Raw genomic sequence first — 17563 nt, forward strand, 5'->3', positions numbered from 1 at the left:
TCTGAAACTGGAGCCTTTCTCAGCTTCAACCAGTTTATTTTAATTTATTTATATATCTATGAATTTGTTTACGGTTGAACAATACTGACGTAGTGTTTTGTCGAATCGGCAAGAACGAGAAACAGGACTAGCCAAACATTGACATATCGGCCGCATCTGGAATTTGCGGTTTAATCATTTGGAAACCAGTTGAACTGCAACACCTAGCAACACATAACGACATAAAAATGTCAGCAATTTCTGGAGAATTGTTAAAAAAGGACGAAGATGAAGAATTCAAGAACTTCGTACTTTTCTACCTCAACGCATTGCAAGGGTCGGGTATACCTGAAACGTATTGGAGGAGCCTACACCATAAACTCACCCATGAGGTCAGTGTGCTATGCTAAACTAGTTTCGACTCCATAACGCAACGTTAACGCTCAATAATTAACGATACGACTATGCCTAGCAACAGCCCATTAAAATAAATAATGCAGAAATATTTACTGGATATTTTTTAAAATGGAAGGTGCTGAATGAAAAGAGACGACATACAGTACACATAACATGCTATCTTTAACTAGCCACGTACCAAATATAGCTTTCTAAGATACTGTAAAATAAAACAAGCTACACTTCGTCTAATTTACTTCGCAGAACAAAAGTGCATTTTAAGTTTTTTTGTTTTGTTTTTTGCAATGTAAGGTGTCACCTTAATTAAACCTGTATAACAAGTTAATCAACTTACTGTGTATATCCGACCACATTTCAGAACGTTATTTTTTTGTTCTCAATAATAGTGGCCTATAATTTTTTTTGTAACAAAGACATATTTAATGTCATATTTCTGATATTTTAAACTTCGGTGATTCGATGGTAAAATGTAGACTCATACGTAAAGAGATTTGTCACGTAAGATTCAATTTTCACGTGTTTTTGGATTCACAAATACATCTGCATAGTCCAAGCGATTTTTAGAGCTTACTTCATTTACTGTTTAAAAAAATTACTCTTTAAAGATGTCGAATTTGTTCACAGAAATGTCACCCCTTTATTTTTCGACAGATTTATGATGCTGGGGAGGTGTTTGGAATAATCCAGTTTCAACAAAATGATGATGAGAATGATGATGGAACAAATGGTGAGCTCAAGGACAAGCCTGGCACAGTGATACGCTCCAAAGTGGTTGTTACTTGCGAAAGTGGATTGCAAGCTTCACAGCCGACAAGGTAGTCTGAGATAATACTTTTTTTCAAAATTAGCTTTCAACTGAAACGCATGTAATCACTGGTGTTTGCAGTATTTTTCTAATAGACCACGCTTGGACATATCGTGTCGATCAAGCCCGTCAGCACCTGGAGCAGATTCCTGGACTGTTGAGCAGAATGGCCTCTCTCATGGGGTTGGACATTAGTGGAAAGAATGGTGATGCTAATGCAGTCGAGCTCGTGATGGAGCACATGTGGCTCTACAACCAGACTTATCAGCTTTCTCAAGGGGTAGAAAGACAATGACCTGGATTGAATGACATGCACTTGTTTTCCGATTCTTCATATAATATAATATTCAGTCTGCAGAGGAGAAGATTCCAGTGTGGTACATCATGGATGAGTTTGGTTGTTCAGTACAGCACTCTGACCGGCCCACCTGTGGCATGGCTCCATTCTTCTTTGCCGAAGCCCAGGTGGCTTTCACCGTACTCTGGCCTCTTCGAGATTTGCAAGTGGAAGGTGATGGCAAACACGCATTCCTCACCTTACAGATTAGGGATGAAAAATATGAAATTTTATAATTTACAAAAAGCACTCACACAATGGAATTAATTAATCATTATCAACATGTTAACGACCTTTTCTTATGATATGTAATTAAGGGTGTAACGGTACATGTATTTGTATTGAACCGTTTCGGTACGTGGTGCTCGGTTCGGAACGGAGGCATACCGAACGAGTTTCTGACGTAATGTAATCCTTACTTTTTGAGGCTGTGAGTCGATCGGGTTACAGTTTCTTTGTGTTGATTATATTTACTCTGTCTTCTCTACTATGATGAGGACCAACATGGTAGGACAATATAACCCAGAAACGTCATCGGCGCGACAACGAAATGCGGGCGTTAAAGTCAATCAGCCGATGCACACCATTCGTAGTGCGGCCGCGTGTTAGACGAGTCCCAGAAGCGGCTCAACACGACGCACGCGAAAAGAACGGCAGAGTTTATTATTTGACGCGAGACGCCACCCTCCTGCGTCAATGCTACTACCGGTAGCTAGGATCGGGCAGACTGGAAGTCGCTCGTGTAAAAATATGGTGGATCCGGTCGATTTTCAAACTAATATGCAATCGTAACCCACTTTTTGAGTCCATCAGATCTCTTGAGTGGTAGATCGGGGCACAGTTGACTTATCTTTGTTGATTTACTGCTGTCTTCTCTGCTATAATAATAACCAACAAGGCCCCGTGTTCAATACAAAACCCTCCTACCACAACAAAAAAAGTAGGAACTAATATTCACATAGGAACTAAAGTTATACAACATAAAACATACAATTTAAATGAATACTACATCACATTTGTAAAATATAAACACATAATAAAATAAATAATAGCCCATTTAAATAAAATAAATTGAAATGAGCTAAAACACCTGTAATTAAATAATAAGAATCCAGATCCAGCTTACACAATTAAATTTATTAATTTCTGTGTGCCGCTTTAACTTCCACCAAAAATCCACCAATAAAGCGTTTGAAAACAGTTCATTAGAAAAAAATGATTCATTGAGGCATTTCATTTGTAAATTACATGTTAAAATCTTTGTCATTGGGATTGCTTTTCTCTTTAGCACAGGACTTCTTTTTTCTTCTTTCTTTCAGAAATACGCGGGGTCTGAAAGGCAAATTGTTGTTGGATTATCTTAAAATAGCCGCTACTTTTTGAGCAGAATTTTAGCTTTGTATAGGCTAATGTTCCTATTGTTGAAAGCACAAAGGTGTGTAATAAACAACTAGCACATTTATATTTTGCATTTTGTTTTATACTGAACTGAAAATGAACCGAACAGTGACCTCAAAACCGAGGTACGTACCGAGATTTTTGTGTACCGTTACACCCCTGTATGTAATAGCAATTTACCAATATCGCGATGGCAGCTATTGGCAGAGATCGGATTCATAAATGATATATTTTTGATCAAAAAAGTGCTTTTTTCAATTTGAATGATTTATTTGCACAGATGAAATAACCCGTGACTTTGCATACGGCGAGACTGATCATCTGGTTAGACAGTGCCGTTTGTTACCATGGACACCTGCTGATCTACAAGCAGTTTGTCCAAAAACTACAGAACCGCCAGATTCATACTATGAGGTGGGGACAATAACATTAATGCAAATTATGATTTTGAAAAAAACTAGTTAAAGTGCAGCATGAGTTCTAAATAGCAATGTTTTTTTCCCCCTCAAATTTCCATTCCCGTATTTTCCGGACTATAAGTCGCTGTGGACTGTAAGTCGAGCGCGTCAAAAAAATGTGCCAATTTGTTGGCAAGTAGTTGAAACGCAGTATTACTTCAGCACAAAAAGAGTTTCCAAAACTGTTGCCGCCGTCTTGCACACTGTAACGAATAGCAGTGGTGCTGCTAGTGCTGATGTTAGCACTCTTTAGCTTAGCAATCTATAACATTGTCGCACTTTAGCTCAGTAATGGCCACTTTGTCAACTTTTTTCAATTTTTGAAGCATTCATACAGCCTTATATTCCATGTCTTTGGCTAACACTCAGCTCACCTACTGCCCCCTTAGCTTAGCTTACCTAGCTGTAGCAGCTTCCCACACTCTGCATTAACTCCTGGCTTCAATTACTCGTTTCCAGTGTCAAGCTGTCATCCATCTAGCCTCCAAAACATTTTGTGTATATTACGTTCGCATGTCAGACCACATATCTTTCCTCACGTGGCTGGAGAGACAATTTTAGACTGTCCATATTTATGTAGCTACTTTTTGTAGCTTCAACTCTTGTCAAAAAGAGTCATGACGAACATTAGTCTGCTTATATTTCTGTCCGAAATAAACAACGTTCGCAGACTTACGAACATAGAACTTTATTAATTAAATCAAATGTAATCATGATACTGGTTTGGTTTGATAGCTAGTAAATAAAGTCAATACTGTCAGAACTTTTCTTGGCTTCTTAATCACAGGCCAAGAGCGCCCTATCCCGGCAGGTTTTGGCAAATGTTTACTCCATGGTCAGCCAGTATAACATTTCAGATGCCAAATTCTATTTTTTAACATTATAGAAGTTGCAGACTCAGCCAAAGTACGAAAAAAAGTGCGACTTACAGTCTGGAAAATACCCTACTTTTTATCATTCAATGCATTTGGTCTCAGTATTGTGTCTGTGATCGATACAGGCAGTTTGGCAGGAGAACAAAGAGCAGCTTCCTGTGGAAATTAACCCCTCACCACTATCCAATGACAGAATACTCAAGTATGTCTTGTATTTTTACAACATTCCTTCGACAGTTAGTAAAACTCAAGGTGATTAACTTTTCTTTTTATTAATGTTTTCAAATTTGTTTCCAGGGTGTACTCTGAAATGTCACAAGTGGCGAACAATTTGACGCACAAGCGTTTTGAGTTGACGGAAAACGAGGAGGAGGCGGATATCATTTGGAGCTACAACCACATCAAAGACTACAGGTGAGTTTTGAGTTCAACGGGAATAGTTTATAAATGTTCGTGTCCAAAAATGTCGCTTACCTTTGCTCTGACAGAAAGCTGAGCGTGGAGCGACCTCACGTCATGCTGAACCAATTTCCCTGTGAGAACCTCATCACCGTGAAGGACTGCCTTGCCGCTGTGGCCCGAAGAGTTCAGAGCGGTTTGGATGTGATACCAAAGACTTTCAACCTCCAGACAGAGCTTCCACAGTTTATAAGACACTATCAAGAGAGACAGCAGAGGTACGGATATTAGGAGTGGGAACCTCTTGGTACCTCACGATACGATACGATTTGCGATACTAAGCTCACGATAAAGATCTGATGATATAGAGCTAGAACGATTATCAATACATTGGGCAGGAAATCATTCTAGGATATTCTACAAAAAGCTAATAAACAGAAAAACAAGCCTCGGCTGTGAATTGGAATGAGTTTATCACTAGTAGACGTCCAATCCATTTGAACTGGGAGGGTGGCAGCGAATGAACATTCGTTCATTCGCTGCCATCCCTCCCACTTCAAACGGATTGAACGTCTATGGCCGTCAGTGGCAGCCAATGCCAGGCAATGAGTAATTTTGGGCCATTTAAGGTCATTTACCTGTTGATTTTCAGTTGCTTCCTGTTAATTTTGGGGTATTTTATGGGTCACTTGCTGTTTATTATGCGTTACAGAACAGGAAGTGACCTGGGAATCACCCAAATGAATAGGCAGTGACTCAAACTCAACAGGAAATGACCTGTAAATGCTCTAAAACAGGGGTGTCCCAACTTTTTGCAAAGGTGGCCAGATTTGGCGTAGTAAAAATGTGGGGGGCCGACCTTGGCTCACGTCGTTTTTACGTAGAACAATATATTTAAGCAAAATTTGACAAGCCACTCAGTGTGTCACATTTGCTTTATTATTTTTTTAATGAATAATTTCAACAATCTTGCAACTAGCCTTTGTGGCATTCTCTTTCGACTCTCGGGCTCTTGCAAAACACGACTGCTGTGAAATTAAACTAGCTTCAAGTTGCTTCAATTTCTCGCTGTGTATATTCCCTGTAATCTTGTCGTACATGTCAGCGTGTCTTGTTTGGTAATATCGCCTCACATTGAAATCTTTAAAAACAGCCACTGTCTCTTTACAAATGAGGCAAGACACAGTTGTTGCGTATTTTTGTGAAGAAATAGTCCAATTTCCACCTATCCTTGAAGCGTCGGCCGTCACAGTAAACTTTCTTTTTTTTTGTTGATTGTCGCCATTTTAGAAAATGGAAGTAATGGGTCACACAGAGTAATGTTGCTTAGCCCTTAAATACCTGCAACATGAAGCAATTATCAGAGAATCCCAAAATTTGAAAAAAAGGTCCTAATGAAACCTATTTTTCAAATTTGTAAAAAGAAAAGTCAAAATGAATATGTGCAATAAGTGCTCTAATATCTATAACCCATGCTAAATCATGTTTTTTTCTCATGGAACCTGCAGATGCATGTGTTGACTTGCATCCATCATTTTTTTTTTCAAAAAGAAATGTCAAAATTCTAAAAAAGTCTCAAAATCTTTAAATTATTTAAGTGTAGTGTAAATTAAATTTAAGTGTATCAAATGTGATACATTTGGCAATAAAGGGTTAAAGTGCTGCTGCCATTTAGTGGGTAGATGAGGAGCAGCATTTCGTGTGTAAGCTACTTCATATGCTGGTTGCAGTACTGCTGACCAATTTATTAAGTCTGTGTGCGGGCTAGACGTTATTGATTTTATGACAGAGGCTGGGGGCCGGATGAAATTTGACCATGGGCCGCATTTGGCCCCCGGGCCGGACTTTGGACATGTCTGCCCTAAAATGAACAGCAAGTGACCTTTAAATGCCCCGAAAATCGTACCGAATGAATGTGAATACTCTGGTTTTGAATGAACGAACGTTCCCAGTCTAAATGGATTGGGCTTCGAGGACCGTTAATGGCAGCCTTTTTAAGAATTCTTTTTTTTAATTGACACCTTTTCAAAACGATATCTCGATTCTTGACAGGAGCATATCGATAACCTTTTGGGATACAAAGTATCACGATATATCACCATTTCGATATTTTGTCACACCCCTAACGGATATCACATCATTTTTTGGGAAGACTTTGAATTAGATTTTTCTGCTTCGATGATTCGTTTAATTAGAGTGGCGTTGTAAAGGTTTGTTATGAAATTGTTGAATTTTGTTTTATTGACTTGGGGCGATACACTGCCTTCTGGTGGCGATTACTTGAATAATCGAAAGTTGAACCCCTTATAACTTTTTTTTTTTTTTTTTTTTTTGTTACAACCAACCTGAAAAGAATTGTTTTTATAATGTAGGGGTCAAGATAATCACTGGATATGTAAGCCGTGGAATTTGGCACGTGGGATGGACATACACATCACTAACAATCTGAACTACATCATCCGACAGAGAGAGAGTACACCAAAGGTAATGTTTTTTGAACTAGCAAGTGTTTTAACATTGCATGTGTACATTAACTTGCAATGATGGTAACTATTTCATGCAGAATTTGTTTTTTGGGGGGTACTTCAGGTTGTCTGTAAATACCTGGAGGATCCAGTGCTGTTTGAGAGGGAGGACATTGGACCGGTGAAGTTTGACTTCCGATACATGTTGATGTTGCGTTCTGTAAAGCCGCTACGTCTCTATGCCTACAATGTCTTCTGGTTGCGCTTTGCAAATAGGTATTGCATGATTATTCCTTATTTTTACTTCAATAAAATACTTCCTAATTTCATGGTGTGTAATCATCATCACAAAATAACCCTGATACAACATTTTGTCATGTCTTCACTCAAATCAACATGTTCAGACCTTTCTCCCTGGACCATTTTGATGACTACCAGAAACATTTTACGGTTATGAACTATACAGAGGGCGTGGAGCTAAAGCAGGTACAATGAATACATTTTGAACTATCAAATCAAATGATGTTGGGATGTTGCGTAAGATTTGAAAAGAAGCAGAATGCTATGATGTGGAATTGCATTTAAACATTTGATTTATCGGCCGACATCGGACAACTATGCTATTTACCATAACTGCGACACCACATGAAAGGAGCATAATATGTGGTCGTGGACCAAACATATTTGTATTTGCCATCATAGGACATGCCAATGCAGTGACAGTTCCGGAGATGCATTTTGCTGGGCTTTTGCACTGATTTTTAATTATGATCATCATATTTCCATTTCTTGAACGTTCATTTAACCACTAATATGAGGTGATATCGAATTGAACAATCGATTTCTCTCTTACCAGGTTCACTTTGATGAGTTTATTCCCATGTTTGAAAAACAGTACCCTCAGCATACATGGAAAGACGTAGAGGTGAGCAACGTCAAAGTTTGAGATTCTATCCTAACAACATTTGTGTTCCACACTTTTCTGATGTATAAGTCAAACTTTTTTCATTGTTTGGCTGGGTCTGCGACCTTTACTAAGTTGCTTCTTTGTCATATTGCATCACTAAGATTTCAATCATTCCTCGAACATGTTTGTTTCAGGCTTGGTTATCACATCTGCTAACATCTGGTCAGTTGGACAATATTCTAACAATAATTTTCCCCCAGTTAGAGTGGGACGAATGAAGTGGTACTCAATGTCAACATGTTTGCATAGCTGTCTAGTGACTAGGCTCTTAGTCAAATCAATTGTACCTTGGTTGTCCTCATACAATCTGAGCAGTCCATATACATGTCCATCAATGCCACTCAAAAGCTGTGTAAGATATAAACACTCTTGAATAGTTGCAGCGACAGCAATATACTCCGCCACGCATGTGGATAGTGCGAGAGTAGGCTGCTTTTTTGTTTTCCAAGATACTAAAGCGCCTCTTTGTGTCAGGCTCACCTGCTCTGTCAAAAATAGTGTCTCTTAACCAGAGGTGAAAGTGGCTAAAATTTCTTGCCGGACCTCACTTGGCTCCAGCACCCTCGTGAACTTCGTGAGCTTTAGCGTCTTAGAAAATGAATGAATGAATTAATAGGTCTCATACATGCATTAGGCTACTGCATTACACTGGAACAAGGCATAAATGAGAAACCGATTTCCATTCAAAATTGTATTTTTTCACTGATTTACAAAATTCCATCTAAAACTCCAATTTTTATATTTCCTCAAATTTAAAAGCGAAACAATTTTAACTCCCGGTATTCAAGAACATAGGATATACTTTAAAATTGAAGATAATATACTGTAAACACTGACTTTTGTTTTTTTAATAATAAATATGTAAGTAAAATTCCTTAAAAAAAAAAAAAAAAAGTAGAAATGACTTATATTATGCACAGTGAAATGGGATATATTTTGAAGAAAAAGCAAACTGACTTTTTAATTTTAAGGAAATAAATAAGTAGCCTTACAAAAATAAGTACACATTAACATGGAACGTGTTCTGAACCACCCAAATAAAATCAACTCTTTCCTTTCTTTTAAAGATCTGATCAATTTTCCTTTGCATTGCACCTTTAATTCAACTAGCTTTTTTTTTTGTAGAGAATAGATCCTACCCGGGTGGCGCCAAAATGTCAATTATTTTCGTTCGGGTCGCGCCAGACTTCTCTCTCGCTTTTTTTTTTTTTAGTAAATATATATTCATATATGTATACTAAAACGATGTATAGGTGTTAAACTAAGGAATACTTTTTATAAAATAAATAATTTGGATAAAACGGAGAGAGACGTGAATGCCGTGGCTTCGCCCTCTTTTTAATCTTTTAATCTTTTTAATCCCGCCCCGGTGCCCTTCGAGTCCGCATCCTGGTACTTCCTTTTCAATATATAAGAAGTGAAAAACAAACTGAAGACGGCATATACGGTAGGAAAAGGAGAGTGGGGCATGGAAAGGCTTCAAATTGATTGTTGAAGATGCGATAAAGAAACCTGTGTCGGCTTTGCTGAATGTAAACGAATGTGACGCTTTGCTCTCATACGAGAAATATATTTAACCAACTTTTCCAGCGTTATTTCGTTGTGTGAATGCATTTATAATGATCATAAAAATATATAGACTATTTAAACATTAAAAATACTTGCGTTTTTTTCTGCCAACTCGAAGAAATTAAAATAAATGTCAAATCCACTATATCTGTCCGATAGAATAGACACACAAATACAAAAGCTGGGAGAATTCGTTACAAAAGACATGCTTTAATTTGTTATCATTATGAACAGGCATTATCACAAATGTGATCACACAAAACGCAACCACGCATCGCATCCCTGCTTTTCCTCCTCCACTTGAGTCCAAACAAATAAAATATAAAATCCTGTTTTTTTTTGTTTTTTTTTCTGGTTCGGGCCTCCAAATCAAGTTAATTGATCGGCCCGGGTCGCGCTGGATTTTTTTAGACCCCTACTTGTCAGATACAGAGAGAAGCTGGGAAGAACTACGCATAATAAATGAATAATAAATATCTGTGGAAATGGATGACGCTACACAAGCTCTTTATTGGGCTTGTTGTTAACACTTGTGTCTGTAAAATATGACTTTAGTAGATTGTTCTTATTGGAGATGCGTGTGTGGCAGCGTGGCAGTTTTATTATTTTTTTTAAACATGGGGTTTTGACAATTGCCGTCATATTTTTTTTCTTTTAGGCACAATTGTTTGAAGCTTTCAAGAGGCTCTTCCAGGCTTATTCATCTCGACCTGCCCCGTATGGTGTTTGTCCATACCCGCCTTCCCGAGCAATCTATGCTGTCGACCTCATGCTGAAGTGGAGAACGGAGGAAAATGGCAAGTATTCTAAAAAAGCTGACATTATTGTTGACTGCTGTTCATTAAGTAGGATCTTGGACCATGGTTAGTCATATTACTCTAGTGAGAGTATGTATAATGTATTTTTTTTGTAATACCCAACAGGCGATCGTATCATGATTCCTCAGATTCTAGAGTTTAACTTCAGCCCAGACTGCGAACGGGCTTGTAAATACCACCCTGACTTCTACAACCACATGTTCCAGACACTGTTCTTGGACCAGCCGGAAGACTGCCCTGTTACACAGATTGCATGATTGTTTACTACAACTCACATGTTTTATTTTCCCATCAAGCTGGCTTCATTTTTATAGAAAATTAGGCCTTACAGTTAGAACTTTGATAAATAAAGTTTGGACGCCCTTGGTCTACTACAGTACTTAAATACAGCGATTTATTTGCAGTACTAATAGCAGTAGTTGTGTTTTACCTATTTGTTCTTCATTACTATGTTTTCTGACAAGATGTAGCCATTGACACATGCCCCTAATTTGTTGTAGGACTCAGAGGTGGAGGCACACTTCTTCCTTAGTAATTATCTGGGAGTATTTTTTTTCCACACAACTTGTATGAAATCTTGAAGTTTTAGTTCCTAACGTTCCCGCTCTCTAGCTATGAGGGTGTCGATCGAGAGATGACGTACATTGCGCCGTCAAGTGCATCGTGAAATAAGTTCATTAAAAAAAAAAAAAGTATTTCACCACACTTAAGAGTCCTTGGAGGGGGGTGCTGGAGTCAGACAACTCATGCTACATTTCTGGCCAGTTAAAAGCTTGCCAAGACTGAACCTCATGTTGCCGTTAGATAGCGCCATTTTAAGTGGATTACATTTAGCAGCAGCATGCAGTTTCTCTTCTTTTCCATGGAATTTTAAATCAGCCATAAAATTAAATTATTTCTGCTTCAATTTTATTAAAACTACAAAAAATGACAGTGCAAGTCAAACACTAGAGATGTTTAAAATCTATGTAATAATTTGACAAAAGCATAACAAATAAAAACACATCTTGACGAAAATAATTGTTCTTCTGAGCAAAAAAAAAAAAGCCTTTCGGAGTTTCAGCATTTGACAAACTTGATTTATTCCGCATTACCGTCTCGTTTCCAGCGCCGTAGTATCTCAAAAAGCAATGTCAACTGGAGAAACGAGACTTGAATGTCATAAAAGCAATGTGACGAGCTCGCAGTGTATAGTGGTCGAGAATACCGTAATGCCACAAGCGGGATTTACACAGCAAACACGGCAGCGTGGGTTCTCGTGTGTATTTTCAAGGCGTACTTCCGAAGGAATTTTCGACCACAAACTGAGCAGGCGTAAGGTTTCTCACCAGAGTGAATTCTCACGTGCATTCTTAAGTTGGCCTCCCAAGTGAATTTTCGACCGCAAACAGAGCAGGCAAAAGGTTTTTCCCCCGTGTGCGTTCTTGCGTGCTTTATTAAATCCGACTTATTAGCGAATCCTTTACCGCAAGCTGAGCAGGTAAAAGGTTTTTCTCCCGTGTGCTTTCTTATGTGTCTTTGTAATTTTAAACTCCGATCGAATCTTTGGCCACAATCTGAGCAGGCGAATGGTTTCTCTCCAGTGTGGATTCTCGTGTGTTCTGTTAAGTGTCCCTTTTTACGGAAACTTTGGCCACAAAATGAGCAGGGAAATGGTTTTCCTCCGGTGAGGCTCTTCATATGCTTTTCCAAATCTTCGTTGTTAGGCAAGTGTGACGACGTGTTGTCGCTATCTGATAGCGGAGGGATGAGGCTGTCTGCTTGGGATTCACCAGTCCAACTGGTGATATCTTGCTCCTCTTTCTCCATTTTAATGGACTGCGTCTCTTCCTCCACCTTTTCGACGGGGAGTTGCTCCTCTCTTTTTTGCTGGCGAGGGGGCTCAGGTTCCTCCTGTTTGATTTGGATGAGCTCCACTTCCTCTTTAACGCCGGGAGACTCTGGGTCAAGACATTGTCTGATGCCTGCAAAACAAGATCAAACAGCCGCCATACTGAAGCAGTGAAAGATGAGCAGTCCTACCATTTTAAGTGAATTGGATGTCTGTCATTGTCGATGGAAGCCATAGAGTTCATTTTAGGTCACTTCCTGTACATTTAGGGTACTTCCATGCTACTTCCCGAACCAGTATACGCAAGTACACGCGCTTGGAGGATGCCTACTAGTACATGCAAGTACACACACTTGTAGTACAAGTACACGCGCTTCTAGTACAAGTAAACGCAAAAACATGTACTTTTGGTAAAAGTGCACAAAGTTGTAGTACAAGTCACCATAGTTGAGTAATATTATGTACGCGTTCCCCTTTTTTAAGTATACGTGCTTGTTGAATAAGTTAAAAAAAAAAACCATGTAGTACAAGTGCACGACATTTAAGCATAGTCTTATTTCTCCAACCTTAGTTTACGAAGCCTACAGCAATCTGGACCAAGACACAATTGGTGGGGTCGAGGGCGGGACATTATCTACAGCTGATTAAAGGGTTATGGCTTGTAATTTTGAACTTTAAAGGGCCTTTCAAGCGAGATGGGTTTTAATGAAACGACAACAAAAATGTCCTAAATACCTACCACTGATCCCTTTGCTTGGTGATCCCGAAATCATCACATTATTGATGCTGGAGTACTGCTCCAAATTTGCCACACGGCCGGCCAGGGCCGCAATTTCTTTGTCTTTTTCCTCATTTTGTTCTTTCAGCTGTCGTACTGTCAGTAGTAGCTCCTCTTGTTGTTTAGATAATTTCCTCATTTCTTCTCTCATGCCATTTAGTGATTTCCGTAGATCCACGATGTCAGGACTAATTGTTTTTGGACTCATGTTGACACTACGTCGCGTCAGACGCTTTCTTGACGACGTGTTAAGCTAAGCTAGGTTTGCTAAAGAAGGCCGCCAAGCTTCAACAAGCGCCGATTGTAAAATGTTTGACTATGTAAAATAATAATCGAGAATTCAGGTCAGGTAAAACGATGGAAACTGAGGAGAAACGACGCGTGCCAAGAGAACTGTGTGAGGGAAAAATGTCCGGCTTAGCGAGTCTTTCTTCTTCTTTTGGAATTTTGACATTTTTGCGTCATACTGCCACCAACAGGGGACCGGTTTTTGTAGCTAATATAATCAGTAAAATGGATGTAATCATGCAAAAGTTAAAATGTTATTTGGTGACAATATTCCAAAAAATCTGTTTAACAAACTATTCAAAAGCATACTGAGAAAAAAATGGCAGATTTAAAATCAACAACCAAAATTGGTTTAGAACGAGTTCATTCAGTAAAACAAGTCTAAAAATGTAGTCATTTCTTTCAAAACTACCATTAAAATTAGTTACACGACAGCTATTTTGATAAACTACTAATTTTCTAAGTGTTTTCCTTCAGTTGACACGTACCTTTGTGAATAATGAACTATTTGTGATTAGCCAGACAACTTCTGCTACATTTATGGTGAATTTGAATTATTATTATTATTTTGTGTTTTGTCACTAGTAGAGGCAGACATTTTAAATGGATTAATTTCAGCAGTAGTACACAAAAGAGACTAAATTTTTTTTGCCTTCGATGCCTGTGATCAGTAATTTGCACCATAAATGAAATGATCTGTACAGTATTATCTTATATGTATTTTAACTTTCACAACTTGATTTAGCATCTGTTTGAAATTTTTTAAAAGTATGCTTTTAATCTTAATCTTTATTATTTTTTTATTTTGACAACAAGGTTGCTATGCAAAATGTGTTGTAGTAGTAAGTTAGTGGTAATTATGTTGTTAGGGTCGATTTCAACCCGTATTATGTAGTTACATCAAGAAATAGCCCTCCTAAAAACTTTTTTTTTTCCCCAAAAGCAGAACTTTATTATAATTCAACAAAAAAAATTTGAAAGTCAAATTTCAACATTACAGAACAGCAGTTCAAAATTATGATTTATCTAATAACATGTCTACAGCATACAAAAAATCAGTGAAAATAAGGTTACTGACTACTATGTATTCTCCTATGTATTTCTAAATTTCCCTTCTGTGTGAACCTTTGATTACAAAGTGAGCAGGAAAAAGGCTTCTCACCCGTGTGGGTTCTTTGATGTATTTTTAAGCTTTCCTTCTGGGTGAATGTTTGGCCACAATCTGAGCAGGAGAAAGGTTTTTCTCCTGTGTGAATTCTCTTATGAACTTTTAAGCTGTCACTCCGAGTGAATCTTTGGCCACAGTCTGAGCAGGTGAATGGTTTCTCGCCAGTGTGGGTTCTGTTGTGTGTTTGTAAGCTGGCCTTTTTAGTGAATTTTTGACCACAAAGCAAGCAGGAAAAAGGTTTCTCGCCGGTGTGGCTTCTCGAGTGCATTTTCAAGTTTGCGTTCTGAGTGAATCTTTGACCGCAAATTGAACAAGAAAAGGGTTTCTCGCCAGTGTGGATTCTCGTGTGGCTTGCTAATGTTTGCTTTTTGGAAAATGCTCGACCGCAAATTAAGCAGGAAAAAGGTTTCTCTCCAGTGTGGGTTCTCGTGTGTTGCGTTAACTGTCCCCTTTGCGTGAATCTTTTGCCGCAAAACGAGCAGACAAAAGGTTTCTCCCCGGTGTGGGTTCTCGTGTGATTTGTTAAATCGGCCTTTGCGGGGAATCCTTTGCCGCACAACGAGCAGGAAAAAAGTTTTTCTGCCGTGTGGGTTCTTGCATGTGTTTCTAATTTTGCTTTTACAGAGAATCTTTGACTGCAAACTAAGCAGGAGAATGGTTTCTCACCAGTGTGGGTCACTGTGTGTATTTTCAAATCACCCTTCTGAGTAAATCTTTTCTCACAAACTGTGCAGGCAAAAGCTTTCTCCCCAGTGTGGGTTCTCATATGCTTTGTCAAAGTTGACTTTTTACCATAAGTTTTTCCACACTGAACACATTCCCAGCTTTTGTCAGCGTGATCTTTGGTGTAAGGGGATGGTGACGTGGCATCGTCACTATCTGAGAGTGGAGGGATGAGGAGGTTTGCTTGGGATTCACGAGTCGACTTAATATCTTCCGCCTCTTCGACATACGGCGGCTCTTCCTTCTCCTTTTTGATTGGGAGCTGCTTTTCTCTCCTTTGCTGCTGAGGGGGTTCAGGCTCCTCCTGTTTGATTTGGGGAACCGGCGTTTCGTCTTGAATGCCAGGAATCCCTAGCTCCAGTTGCTCGGGATCAGGATATTTTCTGATACCTGCAAGTCACCACAAAAATGATATACTTTATGAAAAATTGAGGTTGTTGTTTTTGAATGTTGAAGCTTTTCCTAGGTGGAATTCTTTCCCATTTTTGCTTGTTGTACAGCTTCAGCTAGTTGTCGTACTTTACGCATCATTACGAGCCATACATTTTCAATTGACTAGCAGAGTTGCCAGATGGTAAAGCCCAACCCGATCACAGTGTAAAATAAGAGCGTGACAAGATACGGAACAGGTGATATATCGCGATACTTTGTAGCCCAAAAGGTTATCGATATGCTGTCACAAAGAATCGATATCTCGTGTCACTGTTACCAAAATCTTCTATTACAATAGTGTCTACGTTAGCTCACTTGCCGGCGTTGTGCCGAAAAATAGCCGCCCCTGCGTGAACGCTTATTTATAACGCTTTATTGAGCGTTTTTTATTTACTTATTTATTTGATTATTGAGCGCCCACATGTCACTCATACAGCTTTTTCTTACCAAACGACGGACATGGAAACGATTTTCTTGTACTGTGAATATGTATTATTTTACTCTGCTATTTTACTAATAAATGTCATACCTTTGTGATTGTCATTGGGATATGGTCGTGAAAACCTGAAGACGAATACATTTCTGTTCAAAGATGGTTATGTGGCCCAGTCCACTATTTTTTACTAAAATACATTACTACTATTTTGTGTAATTTATTTATTTAAAACCGATTTTACAGTCGTAAACCCATTACTGTAATGCGTCCATGAAAACATTTGATGTTTTCACCTCAATAAAGCGTTATAAATAAGCGTTCCCGTCAGGGGGGGCATTTCACGCAGGGGGGGGGCATTTTTCGGTTCAACACCGGCACTCGACATCCAATTCATTTGGACTGGATTGGACGTGGAGCGCCGTCAATGGCACTGAAAGCAGAGCATTCGCAGCCAGATTTTGAGTTACTTCCTATTCATTTGAGGACACTCTTGAATCCCTTACCTTAATACATCTAAATGTACTTCAATGCTTCCGAAAAGATAACTAAACACTTTTAGATGTACTCAAATGCTCCCGAAACGTTACTTAAATGCACCTAAAATATACCCATTTCATTGAATGTTTGAATCCACATCACTACTATAAAGAAATCCCAAGTGAACGAACCTTCTAGTCTCTGAAGAACAGCTTTTGCTTGCATTGTTTTGCAAACAGTAGAGAAGTGATGACGTATGAGCAGACAAACGATTTCTCCCTGTGGGTTCTCGTGTGTATTAAAGTTGCTCCTGCGTCGTTCTGGACATTTTCGCAACGAACGAAGATGTGGCTAGGCTAGGCTATGCTAAGCTAAAATAGGCCGCAAAGCTTCAAGGAGCGGCGAAATGACTTCAGGATTGACAGAGTGATGGTTTAGTCCATCAAGTCGCTTATGCTGGACTCGTCTTCGAGGCTTCACTTTAGTTAAGAAACTCAAATTGAGGAGAAGCGAGACGAGCGACCTGTTCTGGGGGGCGTTCACGTCACTCTCTTCACGATAAAACCTGACTGCAGCCGCTCCGAACCACGCCACGTCGATACAAACTACGCCCACATGATGCGACGTTCCTACAAACTACGCCCATATGGTCGCGTCTGATGCGTCCCATAGAGGTCACAGGGTTTTAACGGTGTCACAGCAATATGATTATAAAATAGACAACTTTATTCGACAACTAATGAATAAAATGCTTTACAGTGCTTCTTCTTCTTTTCCTTTCTGCTTTTCCCAAATCGTAAAATTGCAAAGTACTCTAGTAGAAAATAGAAATCTTAAAATATTTACAAATAAATGATAGCACAATATTTGTTTCAAAGCTGCCCTCCTGTGGGGATTTGGTGAAACTGCAACTGGTTTTCCTTCAAGTAACTGTGTGCGTTCT

The 17563-nt window shown here is 38.9% G+C and overlaps 3 protein-coding genes across 3 annotated transcripts; 1 reads left to right on the forward strand and 2 right to left on the reverse strand.

The window, feature by feature from the left end:
• Positions 1 to 93: 93 nt before the first annotated feature.
• On the forward strand, positions 94 to 11437 carry ttll12 (tubulin tyrosine ligase-like family, member 12). Its single transcript, XM_057855595.1, has 14 exons — positions 94 to 371; positions 1048 to 1211; positions 1283 to 1481; positions 1553 to 1712; positions 3217 to 3350; positions 4395 to 4471; positions 4567 to 4683; positions 4758 to 4946; positions 7041 to 7152; positions 7258 to 7409; positions 7538 to 7619; positions 7990 to 8058; positions 10328 to 10466; positions 10593 to 11437. Exons 1-14 carry the CDS (start codon positions 228 to 230, stop codon positions 10742 to 10744), a joined length of 1890 nt encoding a protein of 629 aa, XP_057711578.1. The 5' UTR covers positions 94 to 227; the 3' UTR covers positions 10745 to 11437.
• LOC130928834 (oocyte zinc finger protein XlCOF8.4-like) lies at positions 9377 to 13548 on the reverse strand. Its single transcript, XM_057855603.1, has 2 exons — positions 13058 to 13548; positions 9377 to 12451 (listed from the first exon to the last, which is right to left on the reverse strand). The coding sequence occupies exons 1-2, from the start codon at positions 13302 to 13304 to the stop codon at positions 11715 to 11717; spliced, it is 984 nt and encodes a 327-aa protein (XP_057711586.1). The 5' UTR covers positions 13305 to 13548; the 3' UTR covers positions 9377 to 11714.
• A 748-nt stretch (positions 13549 to 14296) lies between these two features.
• On the reverse strand, positions 14297 to 17267 carry LOC130928832 (gastrula zinc finger protein XlCGF57.1-like). The gene is made up of 2 exons (XM_057855598.1): positions 16812 to 17267; positions 14297 to 15665 (listed from the first exon to the last, which is right to left on the reverse strand). Exons 1-2 carry the CDS (start codon positions 16843 to 16845, stop codon positions 14455 to 14457), a joined length of 1245 nt encoding a protein of 414 aa, XP_057711581.1. The 5' UTR covers positions 16846 to 17267; the 3' UTR covers positions 14297 to 14454.
• Between the last annotated feature and the right edge of the window lie 296 nt (positions 17268 to 17563).

This window comes from Corythoichthys intestinalis, chromosome 13 (assembly GCF_030265065.1).
Source record: "Corythoichthys intestinalis isolate RoL2023-P3 chromosome 13, ASM3026506v1, whole genome shotgun sequence".
In the NCBI taxonomy this organism is placed as follows: Eukaryota; Metazoa; Chordata; class Actinopteri; order Syngnathiformes; family Syngnathidae; genus Corythoichthys; species Corythoichthys intestinalis.

Bases quoted from the DNA above. Each gene is read 5' to 3' on its own strand.
- LOC130928834 (XM_057855603.1), bottom strand. From the start codon at position 13,304: ATGAGTCCAAAAACAATTAGTCCTGACATCGTGGATCTACGGAAATCA. The intron at 12,452-13,057 runs GTAGGTATTTAG...CTTGTTTTGCAG, and splicing joins ACCAAGCAAAGGGATCAGTG to GCATCAGACAATGTCTTGAC.
- LOC130928832 (XM_057855598.1), bottom strand. From the start codon at position 16,845: ATGCAAGCAAAAGCTGTTCTTCAGAGACTAGAAG. The intron at 15,666-16,811 runs GTTCGTTCACTT...GGTGACTTGCAG, and splicing joins TGTTCTTCAGAGACTAGAAG to GTATCAGAAAATATCCTGAT.
- ttll12 (XM_057855595.1), top strand. From the start codon at position 228: ATGTCAGCAATTTCTGGAGAATTGTTAAAAAAGGACGAAGATGAAGAA. The intron at 1,713-3,216 runs GTGATGGCAAAC...TTATTTGCACAG, and splicing joins TCGAGATTTGCAAGTGGAAG to ATGAAATAACCCGTGACTTT. The intron at 4,684-4,757 runs GTGAGTTTTGAG...TTGCTCTGACAG, and splicing joins AACCACATCAAAGACTACAG to AAAGCTGAGCGTGGAGCGAC.